This window comes from Mus pahari, chromosome 1, assembly GCF_900095145.1.
Source record: "Mus pahari chromosome 1, PAHARI_EIJ_v1.1, whole genome shotgun sequence".
Taxonomy (NCBI): domain Eukaryota; kingdom Metazoa; phylum Chordata; class Mammalia; order Rodentia; family Muridae; genus Mus; species Mus pahari.
The window spans coordinates 71711464-71729716 of record NC_034590.1 but is presented as its reverse complement, the minus strand read 5'-3'; the positions used below and the strand labels follow the sequence as shown (position 1 = coordinate 71729716).

The window sequence follows — 18253 nt, the reverse complement described above, 5'->3', positions numbered from 1 at the left end:
CACAGGCAATGGTGACAGAATCTGAGCAGCATTCATGTCTCAAGCACCTTTTCGCTGCATCACACAAGACCAGATTTTTTACACATGCACACACTCACACACTTACACACACACACACATACACACATACACACACACACACACACACACACACACACACCCCTCCCCGCCGCGCCCCAAGGGATGCATCTGAAGAGCATCCCAGCCGTAGCCCCTGCAGTTCCTAGGAGGCTCGAGAGGTGGCGATGCGGAGCAGCGTGGCCTGGCGGGAGAATCGTGAGCCCTTGGCCCGCTGAGGGGGCTCCGGGTTAGGGGCCGCAAAACTGAGCTCTGACGTCGGGGGCGGGGCCAGAAGCCGTGACGCGGGGGGCGGGGCCGCGCAGCTTCCCAGCCGGGCCGGCGATTCATTCAAAAGGCGCGCAGGCTGCGCGGCCGGCCCCGAGCGCTCGCCTAGCGGGGCCCCGGCGCCGCGTCGGCCGCTGAGCGAAGCTGGTGCTGCGGGCCAGGTAAGGAGGGCGCGCGCGGCCCTCAGCCCCGCTCCGCTGCTCCGAGGAAGTTCTCCCGCGCGGCGGATGCGTCAGCCCCGCTCTCCTGCCCGGTCCCGTCCCATCCTGGTGCTGTCTACGCGTCCCGGAGCCCCCCTGGGCTGCGCGTCCTCCCGGCACCGCGCGCGGCGCAGTCTGTCAGAAGGTGCGCGAGAGGAAGCAGCGGAACTTGGCGCGCTAGGGGTCGGGGGAGCCCGGGAAACTTGGACTGACACCAAAGGCCGGCTGCGGGACGGGCCGGCGGCGCCTCGGTGCGGCTGCAGCGCGGGGCGGCCGGGAAGGGGGGTGGTGTTCTGAACGGTGTCAGCCCGTGACTGTGGGTGACACGGCGCATGAGGCGGCCTGGCCCGGCCGAACGTGTGGCTGGGACGCTGGGCGGTGACGCCGAGCCTAGCGGGCGACACAGAGGGGTTCTGTGTGTGTGAGACAGGCAGAGTGTGTGTGATTGTGTATATGAGAGACCCCAGGTCACTGGGGTCACTGTGTGTGGCCTGTAGTGTGACCCGGGTTAGTTGTGAGTATAAGGTAGAAGAGAGGAACCCTAAATAACTTAAGTAAGCCCTGAATCACGGGGTCACAGGGTGCATGTGGGACGGGATGGGGGAAGGAGAGAGAGAGAGAGAGAGAGAGACTGTCTGCAAGGAGGAACCTGACATTTGAGGGGCCAAGGAAGATCAGGAGTCTAGGGAGTTAAAGATCTCTCTCCAAGACAGCCTTAGAGTTCAGTTTAGTGAGTTTGCACGCAGACATGATCTAGCAGAGGAAGCCAAAACTGGGTGGGCTAGTTCCTCTGGCACAGAGAAGACCTGAGGTCTCAGTCTCCACTCCACACTCATATACACACACACTGGAGTCCCCAACGTCTAGCAAGGCGCACCGTGTTTTCTGTTTTGTGATCAGAATCTAACCCTGCTGAGCCTCAGTCTCCCAGTCTGCAGAGAGGTGTGAATAGCCTGTGAATCATCACTTTGGGATCCTCTATTGTTTTTGGGTCAGTCTTCTCTATTCTCCTCTCCCCTCCAGACAGAAAGACTGCAGTGGGGGTGGGGGCAGCCGTTCTGCTTGTGACACAATGGAGTGGTCCAAGGTTCTCATGTGTTGGTGAACAGTTGGAAACAGTCTTGCCTACAGTTGGTCAAGATGTCAGGCTCCCACTCAAAAGCCACTGGTCCTTTAGATACTGAAACCTCAATCCAAACACACTTTCTACTCAGTCAGGTCTCTTTTTTTTCAGCTCCCTGATTGGAGAGAGAGGGAATATTTGTTCTCCAATGGTCCGTTCTGATCTGGTCTTAGAGTTCTTGCTTGATCTCTGGAAAAGGCCATTTTGAGACTCCTGCTCCCACAAGGGGGTCAGTGCAATTTATGTAGAATGGGCGGCATCTGGGCTCCCTAGTTCCAGAGGTGGCAGTAGCAATGCGGTACCACATGTGATGTAAATAGTATGTGGAGGGTCTGCTTTTGGTGACCCTCTGGAAGTGGGCTTGACATTTGAGGTGTGTGTGGGGGGGGGGAGGTCAGTGACAGGTTTTCCTTTAAACACTTCATAATGTGCTGTTTCGTTGACTCCTTACAGCGGTTCTAAGATGTGGTGACTATTAGAGTAACTGAGGCCCAGAGAACCACAGTGGCTTGTCCAAGGTCACATAGACTCAAGACAGTGCCAGGACTGGGATTCAAGCCTGCCTGTGGGGTGCTTGGAGAGGATCACCACTTTCCTGGTAGTTGCTCTTGGCATATCTGAGCTCCCATCTATCAGACTTGGGCTGGCAGGCCTGGCACAGGTGCCCCGTCTGAGTTTGTAGTGAGATTCACATGCCCACGTGGCTAGCAAATGGCAAGTGGGCGTTTTAGCCTTCTTGTTCCTTCTCCCCCTCGGAGCCAGAGATCAGCAGGAAGACCTATCTCCTGCCTTTTAGAGCCTGTGGCTGGTCTTGGAAACATGTAACCTGGCTCTGAAGTATCTGCAGTTAGCAGCACAGCCGGGGGGTGGCAAGGATGGTGACCTTCATCATACTTAAGATGTCCCCAGCCCCCTATCTTTGACTCTCTCATTTGCTGTGTTGGAGAGCAAATGGAGTGACCTTGTGCTTGTACCCTACCCAGTCTGGGTCTCTGTCTCCCCGTTCTTCCCAACAACTCTTTCTAATTCTGATCGTCGCTGTGCTTGGCCTAGAGCAGAGGCCGGGGAGCAGGGTGTCCCTCCGTTCTCCCTGGAATGACTGGAGCTGTGCTTTGGGGGCTGATGAAAATAGCTGTCTTGGTCTCCAGGGGCTGAGCCCAAGTTATTTCCATCCCCAGCCCAGAGGTAGAAATAGCTCAGGGCCAGGAGAAGGAGAGAGGGGAGAAGGGTTAACTAAGGGTTAACCTTCCCTGCTGGCCCAGCCTCTGTGGAGCCCCCCCCAGCTCTACTGTATGCCCCAGCAAGCCAAAGCATTCTGGGAACTTGGGCCTCTGGGGATGAAAGTGGGGCCAAGCTGGGTTTCTGTTTGGTGTGGTAGTTGCTACAGGGAGGTGCCTATGTCTGCCATTGGCAGGAAGCATAGAGGGGCCCACCTTACAGAGTCAGCAGGCTCAGCCCCTCCATACACGGGGAGAGACTGTAGTTCCAAGAATGGCAGGGCACATAGCCCCTAGCATTGCGGGCGTAGCTCTCCTGTCCACTTTCCATCTTGCCACTTGATCCCTGGACGCTTGGGCAGCAAGGGCAGCAGGTTCTAGCACAGCTTTGCAAACTTCTGCTCCAGCTTTGGCTTTCTCTGTGTGTCCAGCTGCTTCTCTGTTTTGGTTTTGTTTGCTTTTTCAGTACTATGGATTGAATCCAGTCTTGCACAGGCTAAGCTGGTAGATAGAGACAGCAGTCAGCATTGCATCCCTTCTGTGTGCTCAGTTCCTAAGGCTATTCGATCTTTGCCCTTGATCTCCAGACAGTCCTCAGTCCTTGTAGACACAGGCAAGGAAACCAGGAATCAGAGGAGAAGACATTTTAGAGACCCTAGTGCCACTGGAATCTACAGCCAGGTCTATGGCCTTGAAGCTCAGACTTCTTTCCTGGGCCACCCTGGGAAAGATGAGCACTCTATAAATAAACTGCCCATGTGTGCCTGGTTGGTTAGCCCAGCTGGAGGGGGATGGAGAGGCCTTATGTGGTCAATTAGAGGCAGGGTTCAAGAGTGAGTTTGGGAGAAGGGACTAAACTTGGCCCTGTGCATCCTCAGCCCTGAGGGGACTGAGAGCCTATGGGCCCTGCACTCTGCTTCCTTGCCGCTCCCTCAGGCAGCCTCCTCACCACTGGGAAGGGTCAAAGGAGCCTAGAACTGATGGCTGAGTGGGTCCTCTCAAAGGAAAACTTCCTGAAGGCCGTGGTGGGGCTGGGCCCAGGGCTACTGGTGAAGAGTTGCTGTTAGCCTGTGTGGTCTGGATCTTGCCCACACCATGAGGTCAGCTGAGTGGGCACAATTGCCCCAAGTTATGGGCTGCATGTGAACTGTTGAACTTGTCTGCCCAGTCCTCTACCTTCCTGACTCTGTAGTCTCGGCACACGCAAGCCTCTGTCGGCACGGCTACCTGCATTCTCTCACACTGCTTAAATTTACTTTGGGTTCCTCACAGTGTGCTTTCGGCACTCAAGCGGCCACCCTGGATGGCCTTGACTGGACACTCTTTGTTTTGAGCCTGAGTTCATCTGTGACCCTGGAGAGGCTGTGCTGTGAGAATGTGCTTCTTGGCCACCATTGCTTAGGTGAGATCCCAAATATCCACAATTTTTGAGACCCTGAATCACATGAGAGGTTAAGTGACTGTTCAAGGTCACAGATTTACTTAGTGACAGAGCCTGAGCTTCAGCCCAGGTGGACTGCTCCAGAGCCTGGTCACATATGCCCACCCAGACCTCAGCACCATTCCCCTGGGTAGGGCCTCATTGCCTAGCACCCAAGCCTAAGAAATTGGAGAGTGAACTGGAGTTATGTGGTTTCTCCTCAGTCTCTCCCTACATTTCTGCTCCAGTCAACCAAGTTGGGATGATGGGGTCATATGCTGAGCAGTCTCTAGACCATCCTGGCTCGTTATCAATTCAATGCAAAGTGGAGGTATGTGGTCAGGGCTGGAACCAAGCCGACATCTGTGGGGGGTGGGGGTGTAAGCATTAAGAATAAGGGATGAACCGAGTGTTTTCCAGCACCTTCTGGGCCCTGCTATTCTGTCCTACGGCCAAAGGAGGTAGTCCAGGTGGTTCTTAAAGGTTAGTGTGGGTTAAAGCAGGCCCTTGAAAGCAGTGGAGAGTCAGGTATGGGTGACATGGGCAAGAGCTGCCTGCTGCTTGTCTCCTCTCCAGGGTTGGTAAGCTGTGTTACCTTCCAGACCTATTTCCTTTCAAACAAATATTACATAAGTTTGTTTATTCTATACTGACAGAGTGGTGGTGTGGAAGTCGGGACAACCTGCCACAATCAGTTTTTCCCTTCCACCATGTGGATTCTGGTCATTGAACCCAGTCCATTCAGTAAGTGCCTTGATGGCAAGTGCCTTAACACTTACTGGCCCTAGACCAAGCCTTTACAGGTTACTCAACTACCTCAGCCTCCCTTTTGTAAGTATGGATCATGGAAGCCTGTGTTGAGAGATCCAGCGGGACTCAGGCTGGAGAGGAGATGGGACATGTGAGAGGGCCCTTGGGAAACCACAGACCTGTCCCAGGGGTGACTGCCTAGTGTCAGACACTTTTCTCTATCTCCAGACTTGTCAGGAGGGAGAAGATTGCATCCATTTCCTACTCAGTCTGGAGGAGCTGAGAGCCAGATCTGGCTGCCTCAGCCCTTTTCTTAGCCTTAAGGAGCCAATTAGCCCTTTCAGCCCCTCCTGCCCCCTTACCACCAGAGCTGCTGAAATGTAGGCCCAGTGGCAGCCAGGAGGTCTGAGGAACAGAACCATGCCTAGTTCCTGCTGCCTGCAAGTGTGTGTGGAGTAGGACTCTGAGGGTCCACACAGGAGAATACTCTAGTGTGGATGACCTATGTAGTCATGGCTGCCCAGACCTGGGAAGAAGCAGGGAGTGGGGTGCCCTTCAGCTTTTTGTTTAACTCTGGGCCTTCAGCCTCAACAGCAGCCCTGGAAGCTGCTCTTCCTGCCTCTGGGAATTCCCAGAGTTTCCATCTTCTTGCTTCCTATAGTTTGCGGTGCTTTTCTGTATGTTCTGGTACAAATTAGCACACTCTACAAAGAAGCATGGTGCGGGCCATTCTCAGCCCTGAGGCTGCCAGGTGGGGATCACAGTCTTTTGGGCCTTGCCTAGGTCTTCCTGGTAAACCTTAAGTTGCGCCCCGCCCCCTTCCACACACCCCTACACTAGCCTTCCTGCTCCTGGGTTGGCAAGCACTCTCAAAGGGCCTGCCTGCAGAGTCAGAACCAGGCTTCAGAGTTGGGAAGGCAGAGATGAGGCAGTTCTGGCCTCCACCCCTGCTTTAGTACTTACAGGCCGTGGGACCCCACGTGTGACTTCCCTCAACCTGTTTACTCTAGTCTGAAAGGGACTATTCAGTCTATGGGAATTGAGGTGAGCCCGGGTGAGGGATAGTCCCCAGTTGAGGTTGGCCCCCTTCTGTTAGGGAAGCCGGCAATGCTTAGCAGCATTAACTGGCGCCCAGTGTGGGCACTGCCCTACTTCAGCCCCAGTTGCCAGGGAACCACCGGGTCCTTTACTAACCTGGATTTCTCTATTGATGCTGCCTTTGTTGCTGCCTGGTGCAGCCACTGCTGAGGAAGGCCTGTGTCCAGCTGTGTTTCCAGGCAACCCTTGCCTCTAGAGGCTGCAGAGAAGGCCACAGGCTGGAAAGCAGAGTCTGCCTTCTTACCTGCCCTACCCCAGGTGGGCCCTGATCCCCCTCCCTCTCCCTCAGTGCCCTCACTTGGCTGGCAGCCTAGCTCACCTGCCTGCCCAGAGGCAAATCACTCAGTGTTTTGCTTCCTCTGCTTAACTCTTCAGGGTTCCCATGGCTCTGGGAAAAGTACAAGCTCAGCATGACCTGGACTCTGCTTGCAGTCTTCCCAGACTCCTCTCCTGCACCTCCCACCCCTCCCTCACTAATCAAGAGAATGTCCCTGCCCTTCACACTTACAGGTCAGAAATGTGCACCTCCTTTTAAAACATTGCCACATGGGGAAACTGAGTCATGGTGTAGTGTAGTGTGTACTTTTAAGGGAATACTCTGTGCCAGTCCTATGCTGAGAACTAAATGTGAATTCTCTTTTCACGATCACATGAGGCCTCTATACTGGCTCCATAGCCTCACAGACAGTGAAGAACACAGGCGCGCAGGCTTGTGTTCAGTGATGTTTCCCCAGGTTAGCAGAGGGCTTCAGAACCAAGTTAAGAGAAACTCTGCCAGCCTTGCAGTGGTGCCACACGCCTTTAATCCCAGCACTCGGGAGGCAGAGGCAGGCGGATTTCTGAGTTCGAGGCCAGCCTGGTCTCCAGAGTGAGTTCCAGGACAGCCAGGGCTACACAGAGAAACCCTGTCTCAAAAACAAAACAAAACAAAACAAGAGAAACCCTGCCTCTAGATTCCTTTACCAGTAGTGTGTGTTCTCCCTGGCCCACCGTCTCTGGCATAACTAATCTAGTCTACTGAAGACATCTCTTCTGCTTCTCATCTCCAGTACAGCACACACCCAGCGCAGCCCTGGGCATAAAGGACAGCTTGTGGTGAGAAAGAGGCTGGGCAAATGGCACCATAGCTGAGGGGAGGTAGTGGTTGGGGGAACCTCCAGGAGGAAGTGACTTTGAACAACACTGGAGGAAGAGTAGGTGTTGGCCAAAAGTGATAGGAGGGGTTTCTGGGCAGAGGAAACAGCAGGTAACTCATCTCCGTGACTTGAAAGAAGCTTCAAGAAGCTGAGAAAGAAACCTAAGGTGACTGGCGTATGTGTGCATATTTGTGTAAGGAGGTTTTCAGAGGTACATTGGGAAGCCATACTGATGTGTGTGGCTCGGGGCACACACATCTGCCAGGACTCCTAGGCTGCAGGTACTGTTACCCGGAGGGCAGAAGAAGAGGGCAGAGGAGTGTGCTTGGGGGGCCGTGGCTGAGGCCAGGGGTAAACCCACAGCTTCGGTTCTAGGAAAGAGGAAGCAGCCTAAGGCCGGGCAGGCCGGGCAGGCGGTACAGCTTCCTCTTTCTGAGGCCTCTAGGACCCTCCTCCCTTGGGGAGCTTCCACTGCAGCTTCTATGGCAGGAGCTTTGCTAGCTGGCTTGCACTCAAGGAATTTCTCTTCTCATTGTTTGGGCAGTTTTGTAGAGGGCTAGATTTTTAATTTTTTTTAAAGCCCCTCTTTTCCCCAGCCTCTGAGCGCATTTGGTAGAGGCATTGGGTTCCATGCCTGGGTTGGGTGCTGGGCTTTGTGGTGAGTAAAGCAGACCCTCTGCCCTGACTGCTGTTGGCTTGGGGGACACGCTGTGAGCAAGCAAGCCAACAAATACTTAATGACCACCCCGCGGGGTGTGGGTAGGAAATCCCATGACCAGCTTCATGACAGGCTTCTGCACAGGAGATAAACAACCCATCCTGTGGATAAGGAAACTGAGGCTAGGGAAGCCCGGGGCTCAAGAGTCACAGGGGATTAGTAGCTGTGAGGATGCTCAGGGCTAGGAGACTTGGAGGAGTGGCCTTTGAGCGAACTTCCTTCTCTGCTAGAACCCTGCCTCTTCAACTCCGTGTGGCTAGTGTGCCTCTCCTTCCTCAGGTACCCGGAGCTGGAAGGGCTTTGTGGGCATTACCCTTTACTCTTGGGCTGCAGTGTACCCATTTCTGGCATCTGTCTTCCAGGAGGCGTTAGGCTGTGGGGTATTACTGAGGTTTGGCCTTCTAGATGAGAGCAGTATGGGGAAGGGCTCTACTGACCCCTCCTAGCCTAGGAGCGTCTGTGAGCTTGTTTTCCCATGAGTTTCCAGGGCAGCGTTTTAGATCCTAGAGGACTAGGAGGCAGAGGCTGAAGCCACAGGTGTGCACACGTGTGCATGTGCCTGAGCAGGTAGAAGGGGGTGGGAGTAGGGGTTCAATCTGGTTAGAGAGGGGGCATGCAGCCAGACTGCAGTAAGTGCCAGGTTTGTGGTAATTAGAAGGTGCATAATTAGAAGGCAGGGGGTGCTGAGTGGCGGCTGCCGGTGGATACGCCTGAGTGGGCCCACTCTGGCTTGGAGACTGGGCCTCTGGACCCTCACTTTTCTCCAGGAAGTCTCCGGATCACTTGGTTTCTGGCCTGTCTGCAGATGAACAGCCTCATAGCCTCTTCTTGTGGCTCAGGTCACCCAGTAGGGACAGTTAGAGTCCGGGTGGTCTTGCTCTTGCTTCTGGGGTTTTATTTCTTACTTTTCATCCCTTGTCCTAGCCGTCTAAACTTCCTGGGGATCTGAAAGGCTGTTGGGGCTGGGAGCATGCTGTGGAGACAACCTGAAGACTTGGGGTTTGTGGTCAGGTCTGTGGTGGTGAGATCCTTTGAAGAACTGGAGAGGCCATAGGAGATGGCCTTGCGGGGACACAGAGCCAGGGAGAGTTAAAAAAGACACTGGTGCAGAACCTGGAAGGCAGTTTTGTGACCGAATTTAAGGACAGGTCAAGGGATGAGTCAGGAGTGCACCTGCTGAGTGTTGACTGCCACATGTGGCCTTTACCTACTCTGCAGCCTGGCCTTCCCTGTCTTTGGTTTTCCCCTTAGTTGGCCTGAGGCCCAAGAGGCGCAAGAGGCGCCTGCTGCCAGTGACCTGGAGAGTCCCTGGATGATGTGACTGCAGCTCCTCCCCATCCCCTGGGTGTAACCTGAACCCCTGGCCCTGCTAAGGTCTTTGTGGGGCCAGGCCCAGGTCAGGTGGCAGATAGGTTTCCTCTGTTCCACTCTTATTTCCAGCCAGGAAGCCTGGCTCCCAGCAGAGAGGGGGCTCTGTGACCTGGAAGTTCCTGCAAATACTAAGTCCTCTGTCAGGCTTGGCATCAAGCATCCTGTGAGCCCTCATCCAGTGGTGTGGAGGAGCGCTAGGCCTGTGAGCACCCTTCGGTTTCAGAGGACACCCTATCCTAGCCTATGACCCTGAAGCCAGGTCTCTGGGAGATACACATGAACTTTCTGTTGTCTAATCTGAATTCTTTCTGCCATTCCAACCTTGTCTACTAGCTAGAGACTTCTCTAGAGGTAGTGCTGTCTGGGCATCAGAGGGAATCTCACTCAGCCTGGGGCCAGTGGGCTGGGGAACTGGCACTGATGGTTCTTTGGAGCATCTCAGAGTGGGAAGATTGTCTCTTAATCTGTTTGCTATAGTGTCCTCTGTGGACATTGGTGTTCCTAATTTCCTAGTGCAGAGGCATGTCTGGAGAGGGTCCAGCTGTCCGAATGCTAGCTATTGTGACACTCCCAGGTCTGCCATGACACATGGGTGGGTAGAGATGCAAGTACATATGCCCAGGCCTCCCTGGAGAAGTGTAGAGGAGGAACAGGTGACAGAGCGAGAAGGGGTGTGACTTCTAGAAGTACTTCCACATACAGGCCTTTGAGCTGGGTGTGAAGTATTAGGGCCTTCCTGTAGCAGAACCTGCAAAACTTAAGGCAGTGTGAGAGTGGTCTAGGAGCTATGGGAAGTTGAGGCTAATAGCCGGGCTAGGGGCCATTTTAACTCCAGCTCAGCTCTTCCCCAGCTTCTTTCCTCTTGGCCCTCTGGTTCCTCAGGACACCTGGCTGTATATGGAAGGGGAAGGAAGCACTTCCTCCCCTGGGAAACCTGAACTGGAGAGCCATCAGCTTCCCTCCAGCCTTGGCCTGTAAGGCTGGCCCTAAACATGTCAGTTCTATTTCTGTTCAGCCCTGCATCCCACCATGTGGGGCAGATGCTTGCCTAGCACCCAGCAGCAGTCCTGTCATCGTGAAGGTGGCTAGGAGGGAGGCAGCAGCTGCTTGCCTGGTCTGGCTGCTCTCCTGAGCTTCTTTTATCTGCCCTAGATCAACGTCACTCCAGGGCCTGATGATGAAGCGGACTTTGCTGTGCTGGCCCCTGTCTTGCCTCTTTGTGGTGAGTTGGGGAAAGACCGAGAGAAACTAGAATAGTTGGAATCTGAGCATGCAATCAGCACTCCAAGAGGGGGGGATTCAGGTCCTGCTCTGGAGCCTTGGGCTCTGAAGAACTTAAATGCTCCTTCTGGGAAGAATCCAAGGCCTTCAGACCCAATGAAGTATCTACTAGTACTATCTGGCATTCAGCAGTGATGCTGTAGAGACAGACACAATTTCTTCTACTCATGATATCCAAACCAGAGGATACAGCTTTCCCAAGCAATTCGTACATGGGCCAGAGGGATTTCCTAGCATTTGCAGGCATGGCAGAGGGCAAGGTGCTTGCCTCCTGCCAGTGTGAGACAGGGCTAGGAGGACAGGTAGGGACCTGAAAGAAATTGAGTAACTCATGAGCTGGATGTAGACTCTACCTTAGTTGAAGGAAGCCCGGATTCTGGGGCTGGAGTCAGAGCACTTACAGACCTGTAGCCTCAGGCAGGCCTGAGGCCTGTGGTAGTCTTTCTGCTGTAATTTTGGACTTAGGAGGAACAAGCCGAGGTCTCCAGGAGGTAGCCTGCAGCCTTAGCAGTTGTTGGGAGCCAGGCTGACATTCTACCTTCAGGGTAACTAGCCCTGGAGCCTCCTAGCCCTAGTAGCTGCGGCCAAGTTGGAGGACAGGGCCTTCCCACAGTAGGAGCCAGGGCAAGTAGTCCATTCAATTGAGTGGGAAGCAAAGGGAGGTCATCAGAGAAGGGCTAGCAGACCATATCTAGAAGAGTGTTCCTTTGGAACGTGGCATCCCCTGTTTAGGTGCAAGGTATGAATGGGGTGGCCTTGGCACAGGGGGGAGGTCACAGATAAGTATGTGGTCTCAGACTCAGCTCCGGGCCCAGAATAGTAAGTAAGCACCAGCTGCAGACTTGGCTCTAGGCATGATAAACAGAGGGTAGTTAATGACATGCTCAGCTTAGGGGTGAGGGGAGGCAATCTCAGAGGAATTCGGAAGCATTTCCTCCTCATCTGTCTGGGGTGAGGAGGTGTAACTCATCTGAAAGGGCTGTAATTCAGAGGCTCAAGGGCTTGAGGTCCTGATCCTGTCTGGGGCTTTCCAGTATTTTCCAGAAGCAGATATAATTCTCTTTACCCAGACACTGGCAGTGTAGCAGAACTGGCTGAGGCAGGCCCTAAGAGTACCCCTGAAGCCTGGGTAGGGAGCCTGTGTAGCCTGCGATTCACGCTCTGTTCAGGAAGTAGGTAGTGAGCAGATGACCCTTCAGGCCCCATGTTTTAGCATTGTCTTCCTCTGTCACCATGTCCTCTTTTCCACCTGCATTCTTCCAGCTGCTGCCCTGGCCCCTGGCCACTCCAACACCAATAACTCCTTGGCTGTGTCCACCTGGCAAGGAGCCTGACCCGGTGAGTGATGTGTTGTCCTGTCCCAGGATGATTCCTGAGGGCAGAGGGGAGGCCGAGGCCTGGATGCCCAGGGGCTTCTGGCCTGGCTTCAGACCTTGTAATTTCTTTCCTCTCCTGCAGGAGCCAGGACAGGGCACATTATGCAGAACTTGCCCCCCAGGCACCTTTTCAGCCTCATGGGACTCCTATCCATGCCAGCCTCATTACCGCTGCAGCCTTCAAAAGAGGTTGGAGGCCCAGGCTGGCACAGCAACTCATGATACAATGTGCGGAGACTGTCAGCGTGGGTGAGCACAGGGTGAAGTGGGGCTTATGCTGGGGTCTCGGCCCACTGCTCCCTCGGTGGGCCTCTTCCCATCTGTGACATGGTAGGGGGACCGTTGAGGGCACTTAGTAGGAAGGAATCCAATTTTAACTAAGGACAGGTTTTTATTTCTGGACCTCAGTGACATCTTCCCTCCCTGCAGGTGGTTTTGGCCACAGGGAGTTCCTCATGGTCCGTGTCAGCCATGTTCCAAGGCACCTCCAAGTACTGGTGGCTGTGATGGTGAGTGGTAGGTGGTGGGGTAGGAAAGGGGGTCAGGGCACTTGAGCCTAGGAATGCCTGCAGCATCCATGTAGGGAAGTAGGGTCCTCTTCCAGCCTATAGGAGAACAGGCAGCCAGAAATTGTTCAGCAGTGTATGGCCAGACACCTTACTGACTTTTGAGTAGTAGAGACAATCCAGCATCAGGCAGCTACCATTATTAGGATCAGAGTTCATATCCTGTTCGGTCCTATTGTCCCTATCCTTTCTGTAAGAACCCTAAAGATACATGAGCCAGCCACCCCTTGAGGCCACTAACTCACGTGCTCTTGTGAGAAGGCAAAATCCTGTGTCCCTTTGCCCATGTATGTATATCTGTCCGCTCCATACACGTATATGAGGGGCAGATGTAGGCTGAGGTCCAAGGAAGCCTCACTGGAGGATGGACAAGGAAGAGTGGCATGAGCTGGTCTTTGTCTTCTTAGTGTGGCAGGGTAGGCTGTATGGGGACTTCAGTTTTTCCCCAGCTTCACGTTCAGATTCTTGGACTTGCTGCCACCATTCCTGCTCCCAGCCTTCTATTCAGACCTAGTTGGGGCTCCCAAGGCAGGGCCAGGGCAAGATCGCCACCATCTTGTCTGTGGTGAAGTGGACAGATGCAGCAGGTCAGGCAGAGAGCCTTTCTGGGGCTGAGAAGGGGCGCTACCAGCCCAGCAACTTCTTTTTATGTTTTTCTCTGCTTCCTTGCTTTCATCCCGTGGTGTTCAGAGTCAGGGCGGCGGGGCCGGCGGGGCGTTGAAGTGGCAGCAGGTACCAGTAGCAACAGTGAACCTCGGCAGCCTGGGAATGGCACTCGGGCAGGCGGTCCTGAGGAGACGGCTGCCCAGTATGCAGTGATTGCCATCGTTCCTGTCTTTTGTCTCATGGGCCTTCTGGGCATCCTGGTGTGCAACCTGCTCAAGCGGAAGGGCTACCATTGCACAGCCCAAAAGGAAGTCGGGCCCAGCACTGGTGGAGGAGGCAGCGGTAAGCCCCCACTGGGCCCACATGGGGAGACTAGGGGCTTTAGAGGGAACCTTCCGGGTCTGGGACTGACAGGGAAGGGCTAATCAGGAAGGCCTCCTGGAGGTGCTGTGCAGCGGTGTTGAGCAATAGTGCCTGCTGACACGGAGGGTGCTAAGGGCTGAGCTATGGCAATAGGCAGAGGTAAGAAAGTGAGTGTGTCAAGTGGGGTTGGTAAGATTCCTTCTCTGAGTGAGGCCCTGCTCCACCATAGGATTGAGACTCTGTAGGGGTCACAGGCTATAGTTGTTTGTTCAAAAAATGACCTGTAGCCTCTGGTCTGAAGCATGAGAGTGCCCTACATCAGGTGGGGCTGGCAGAGCCACTGCTCTGGCAGGCACTATGCAGGGTTCAGGTTTCAGCTCCACTGTAGTTTGAGATACAAGTACTAGAACCAGGGGGAGAGGGCCTTGAGCTCATTTCTTCTCTTGCTTACCAATGCCTCGAAGTGTAGAAATCTCATGGACACATATGCACTGCTCTGGGCCCCATGCTCCCTTCCCAGGACCCCCTCCAGCTCCTAACACTGAATCATGGAGTGAGCGGGTAGGAAGGTAGCAAATCAGGGCCATTTGACTTTGGACTGTACTTATTTATTTTTAAAGTTTTACCTATTTATTATTTATATGAGTACCCTGTTGCTGTCTTCGGAAACCAGAAGAGGGCATCAGATCCCATTACAGATGGTTGTGAGCCACCATGTGGTTGCTGGGAATTGAACTCAGGACCTCTGGAAGAGCAGTCTCTGCTCTTTTCTTTCTTTTTTTTTCAGTTTTTCAAGACAGGGTTTCTCTGTGTAGCCCTGGCTGTCCTGGAACTCACTCTGTAGACCAGGCTAGCCTCGAAGCATTCTCTGCTCTCAACCGCTGAGCCATCTCATCTCTAACTAAGTTGCTAGTCTAGCGAACATAACTGCTGCCTGTTGCCTGGGTATATGATTTTGGAAATATGCTTACTGGCTTAGGACCCATCACAACGGCCCATTCTCACACCCTTGAGGTTTAAACTCAAAGCTGTTAAATAATTTCATGGACAGGGTGGTGTGCAGAAAGGTAACAGGCCTGGAGAGGTGTTGGGAGTTCTGAGCATGGAGAGCCCATAGCTCCATAAGGCCAAGAAAGGTCCAGTGACTGTCTGGGAGAGGCTGGTGCAGTATCCAGGGATGTGGTTTTCAGATGGTCCTGAGACCACTGAGCACTTGGAGTTTCTGGGTGCAGGATAACAGAGATGACAGCACGTTTTTGAGTCTAGGTGGCCCACTGGTGATGGACTTAGCTAGCTGTCTTGTTACCTGAGCTCCACAGTAATTTTGCTGCAACTCAGAGCAAGGTCTGTGGCGCCCTCTGCCAGCAGATCCTGGTGCAGCCTTGAGTCCCATCTTGCCTAGAATCACAGATTCCTTTTCTCCAGGGATTAATCCTGCCTATAGGACAGAAGATGCCAACGAGGACACCATTGGAGTCCTGGTGCGCCTGATCACAGAGAACAAAGGTGAACAGAGGGTCTTTCTCTTTCACCCTATGCCTGGGAGTGGAGGGTCTTCTCCTAGAGCCTTAGCTAATACTTGGGGGAATCCCTGCCCAGCTCTGCCTCCAAAGCCTCAGTTAATGGGGGCTCTGACCCTGGGTGCTGCATTTTTCCCTTTGATCTTGACTGGTAAGGGATGGAGGAAGGGCACATAGTTCAGGCCCTGGGACAGGGATGTGGGAGTAGGCAGGGTGGCGGCTATCTGCTGAGGTGGGTTGGGTGCTCCTGTAGCTTGGTGCTAGATTCTGACTCCACCTGCCCACAGAGAATGCAGCGGCCCTGGAGGAGCTGTTGAAAGAATATCACAGCAAACAGCTGGTACAGACAAGCCACAGGCCTGTACCCAGGTAAAGGGTGGGGCCCTTAGATAACCAGCTTGCCTCCTGGGATAACCAGGGATTTCCTCTTGGGTCTGCTCCCTTTCATGCCACCTTTGTCCTTTTCCTTGATGGGGGTATCCTTTTCTGGCTTGCTCCAGTGACCATTTCTGCTCTTCCTCCTGCAGGCTGCTGCCAGCCTCACCCAGCATGCCCCACATCTGCCCACATCACCACCACCTCCACACTGTGCAGGGCCTGGCCTCACTCTCTGGCCCCTGTTGCTCCCGTTGTAGCCAGAAGTGGCCAGAGGTGCTGCTGTCTCCTGAGGCAGCAGCTGCCACCACTCCTGCACCCACCCTTCTGCCTACTGCATCCCGGGCTCCCAAGGCTAGTGCCAAGCCAGGACGTCAGGGCGAGATTACCATCTTGTCTGTGGGCAGGTAAGGTGGGCAGACAAAGCAGAGTTGTGGAATAACTTGAAGGCCTGGATAAAGGCAAGTCTGTGGGTTAGCTTAGTGCTGACTAGCCTTTCCTGGGCATCTCTGGGTAGTGTAGGTGGCCAAAAGGGTCATCATTTCCCAGCTGTGCTATGTCACCTGGAGCTCTTGGGTCCCTGAGCCACGCACAGTCTTGGTGTTATCATACCCGGACTTCTTAAGCCAAGGGTCTGTCTGTACCCCTTTAACTAGATGTGGGGTTGCTATTTGGACACAAATAGCTTGGGGGGGGGGCGGCTGAGAAGGACTCTTGAGTAGTCTAACAGGCTCAACCTGTGTGTGATCTTGGAAATTGCAGGGTGACCTAGTAGGTGCTGCCTTCTCTGGCCTGGGATTCCCCTCTGATGAGGGGTGTTGGTACCATCTCTCCCTATAGGTTCCGTGTGGCTCGTATTCCTGAGCAGCGGACCAGTTCATTGTTATCTGAGGTGAATACCATCACGGAGGCTGGGCCTTCAGAGGGTGATCTCCCTGACTCCCCACAGCCTGGTCTTCCCCCTGAGCAGCGGGCACTGCTGGGAAGTGGTGGGAGCCATACTAAGTGGTTGAAGCCCCCAGCAGAGAACAAGGCTGAGGTGAGTGCTTGGAGTTGGGGGGGGGGGTTAGCATCTGGGTCAACCCTGACAGAAGAGAGGCCCATGAAGGCAGTATGGGGAGCTCTGTATAGACACCATGTTTTTTGAAGCCCAAGGTGACCTCTTGACTCAGCTCTGACCCTTCAACCCTGCCCCCAGGAGAGCCGCTATGTGGTCCGGCTAAGTGAGAGCAGCCTGGTCATCTGACGGGCCGCCTAGGGTTAGACGCTGCCCTGGCCGGGGCTTCTGAAGGCTTCCTGCGGAGGGAGAGCTGCAGCTGGGACCGAGGACCAAGATGCAAAGGCCAAGTCCTGGGGTGGGACCGTCCGCCCCACTGAGGAGGCAGCCTGCGGCACAGCACGGGAGCAGGAGATCAAGAGCCCACCCTCTCCCTGAAGCCCCGGTTACTTCCATGCAGGGTGCTGTAACCCTGTGCCTGCCCTGAACACATCATAGGAGCCCTCTGTCCCTTAGAGGTCTGGTTTGGTGGAAGAGTGGCATCTGTACCTGGTCCCAAGCTTGTGCCTTGGGAACTAGCCACTCCTGCCCATGTCCTGGACCCTGGATGTGACTCCCTCTCTTCTGGCAGGCCCTACAAAGGGAAGGGGTAGCAAAGAGCCCTGTGCTGGTGGCAGAGTACCTGGGTTCCAATCCTGGGCTTATCCCTAAGTACTGACTGTGACATTGGGGAGGAGACCTCAGTTCCCAGAACCTCTCCAGCTCTTTGCAGATTCTGGGCTGAGCCCTGTTGGGGGGAGCTTGACTTTGCTACCCTCCCATTAGTAGCTTTATCTGGCCTGTTTTTGCTGCTTCCTGGGCCTTGGCCTTCATGGCACTCATGGGACTATTTATTATGGTGATGCCTTCAGAAGGGGCTTAATGCATGTGCCTGCCCCTACCCTGCTATTTTTAATGAAACTGAAAAATGACTTGACTTGGACAGGGCTCTCTGGTGCAGAGCCTCAGTCCATCCTGCTGCCCTCAAGCTCTGGAGCTGTGGAAAGAGGAGACTGGCGGGCTAGGGAGTGCCTGTGGCCTGTGGTTTTCAGTGCCCCTGTGGTACAGTATCTGCCTGAGTTTTGGGTAGCGGGGGTGACTGCCAATCCAGCCTATTTAGTCTCTGCTCTGGCTCAGTGCCTCGTTATTTATGTGGGGCCGTGCAGGCGCGGGGCCCACTACCCATCCCATTTATTATTTATTGAAACCTGCTGTTGCCCTGCCCCTACATCTCCAGCCCCACATACTTGAGTAATAAAAGGTGGAAAATGTCATCACGAGGTGCTTCCTTTCCCTGTATCCCTGAAAACTGCTCACCTCCAGGGCCCTGCCAGGTGTGTGACACATTGCCCTCCCCCTCATCAGCACCTTCCTCTGAAACCAGGGAAACAGGCAGAGGTGGCTCCTTGTCTCATTCTCACCGAGGTCCCCAGAGGCCAGGTTCCCCAACAGAAATACAGGCTGAGCCATATATGTGATTGAATGTGTTCCCATAATCATTCCAAAAAGTTTTCTAAAAAAAAGGGTAAACTTAGTATTTTTAACCCAGAATATTTTCATTGCAATATAAAATCATTATGAAAATTATGAATGAGCTTTTTTTCTGTTTAGAATCTTATGTATTTTACATGTGTTGACATGAACTAATATATATCAAGGGCACAAGAAGCATGTGGTAAGTGGCCACAGCTCTAGAGGAAGCAGCAGTTACACAGAATCTCGCGGTATGGGAGGGGAATGTGATCTATGAAG

At 54.0% G+C, this 18253-nt stretch overlaps 1 protein-coding gene across 1 annotated transcript; it reads left to right on the top strand.

Moving 5' to 3' along the window:
- The first annotated feature begins 543 nt into the window (after positions 1-543).
- Positions 544-17986, top strand: Relt (RELT TNF receptor). Its single transcript, XM_029540547.1, is given in 12 exon segments — positions 544-638; positions 641-690; positions 10531-10600; positions 11923-11997; positions 12118-12284; positions 12465-12544; positions 13292-13549; positions 14996-15076; positions 15378-15459; positions 15618-15872; positions 16306-16504; positions 16664-17986. Coding segments are annotated over 12 exon segments (1431 nt in total). The 5' UTR covers positions 544-572; the 3' UTR covers positions 16712-17986.
- The last annotated feature ends 267 nt before the right edge of the window (positions 17987-18253 follow it).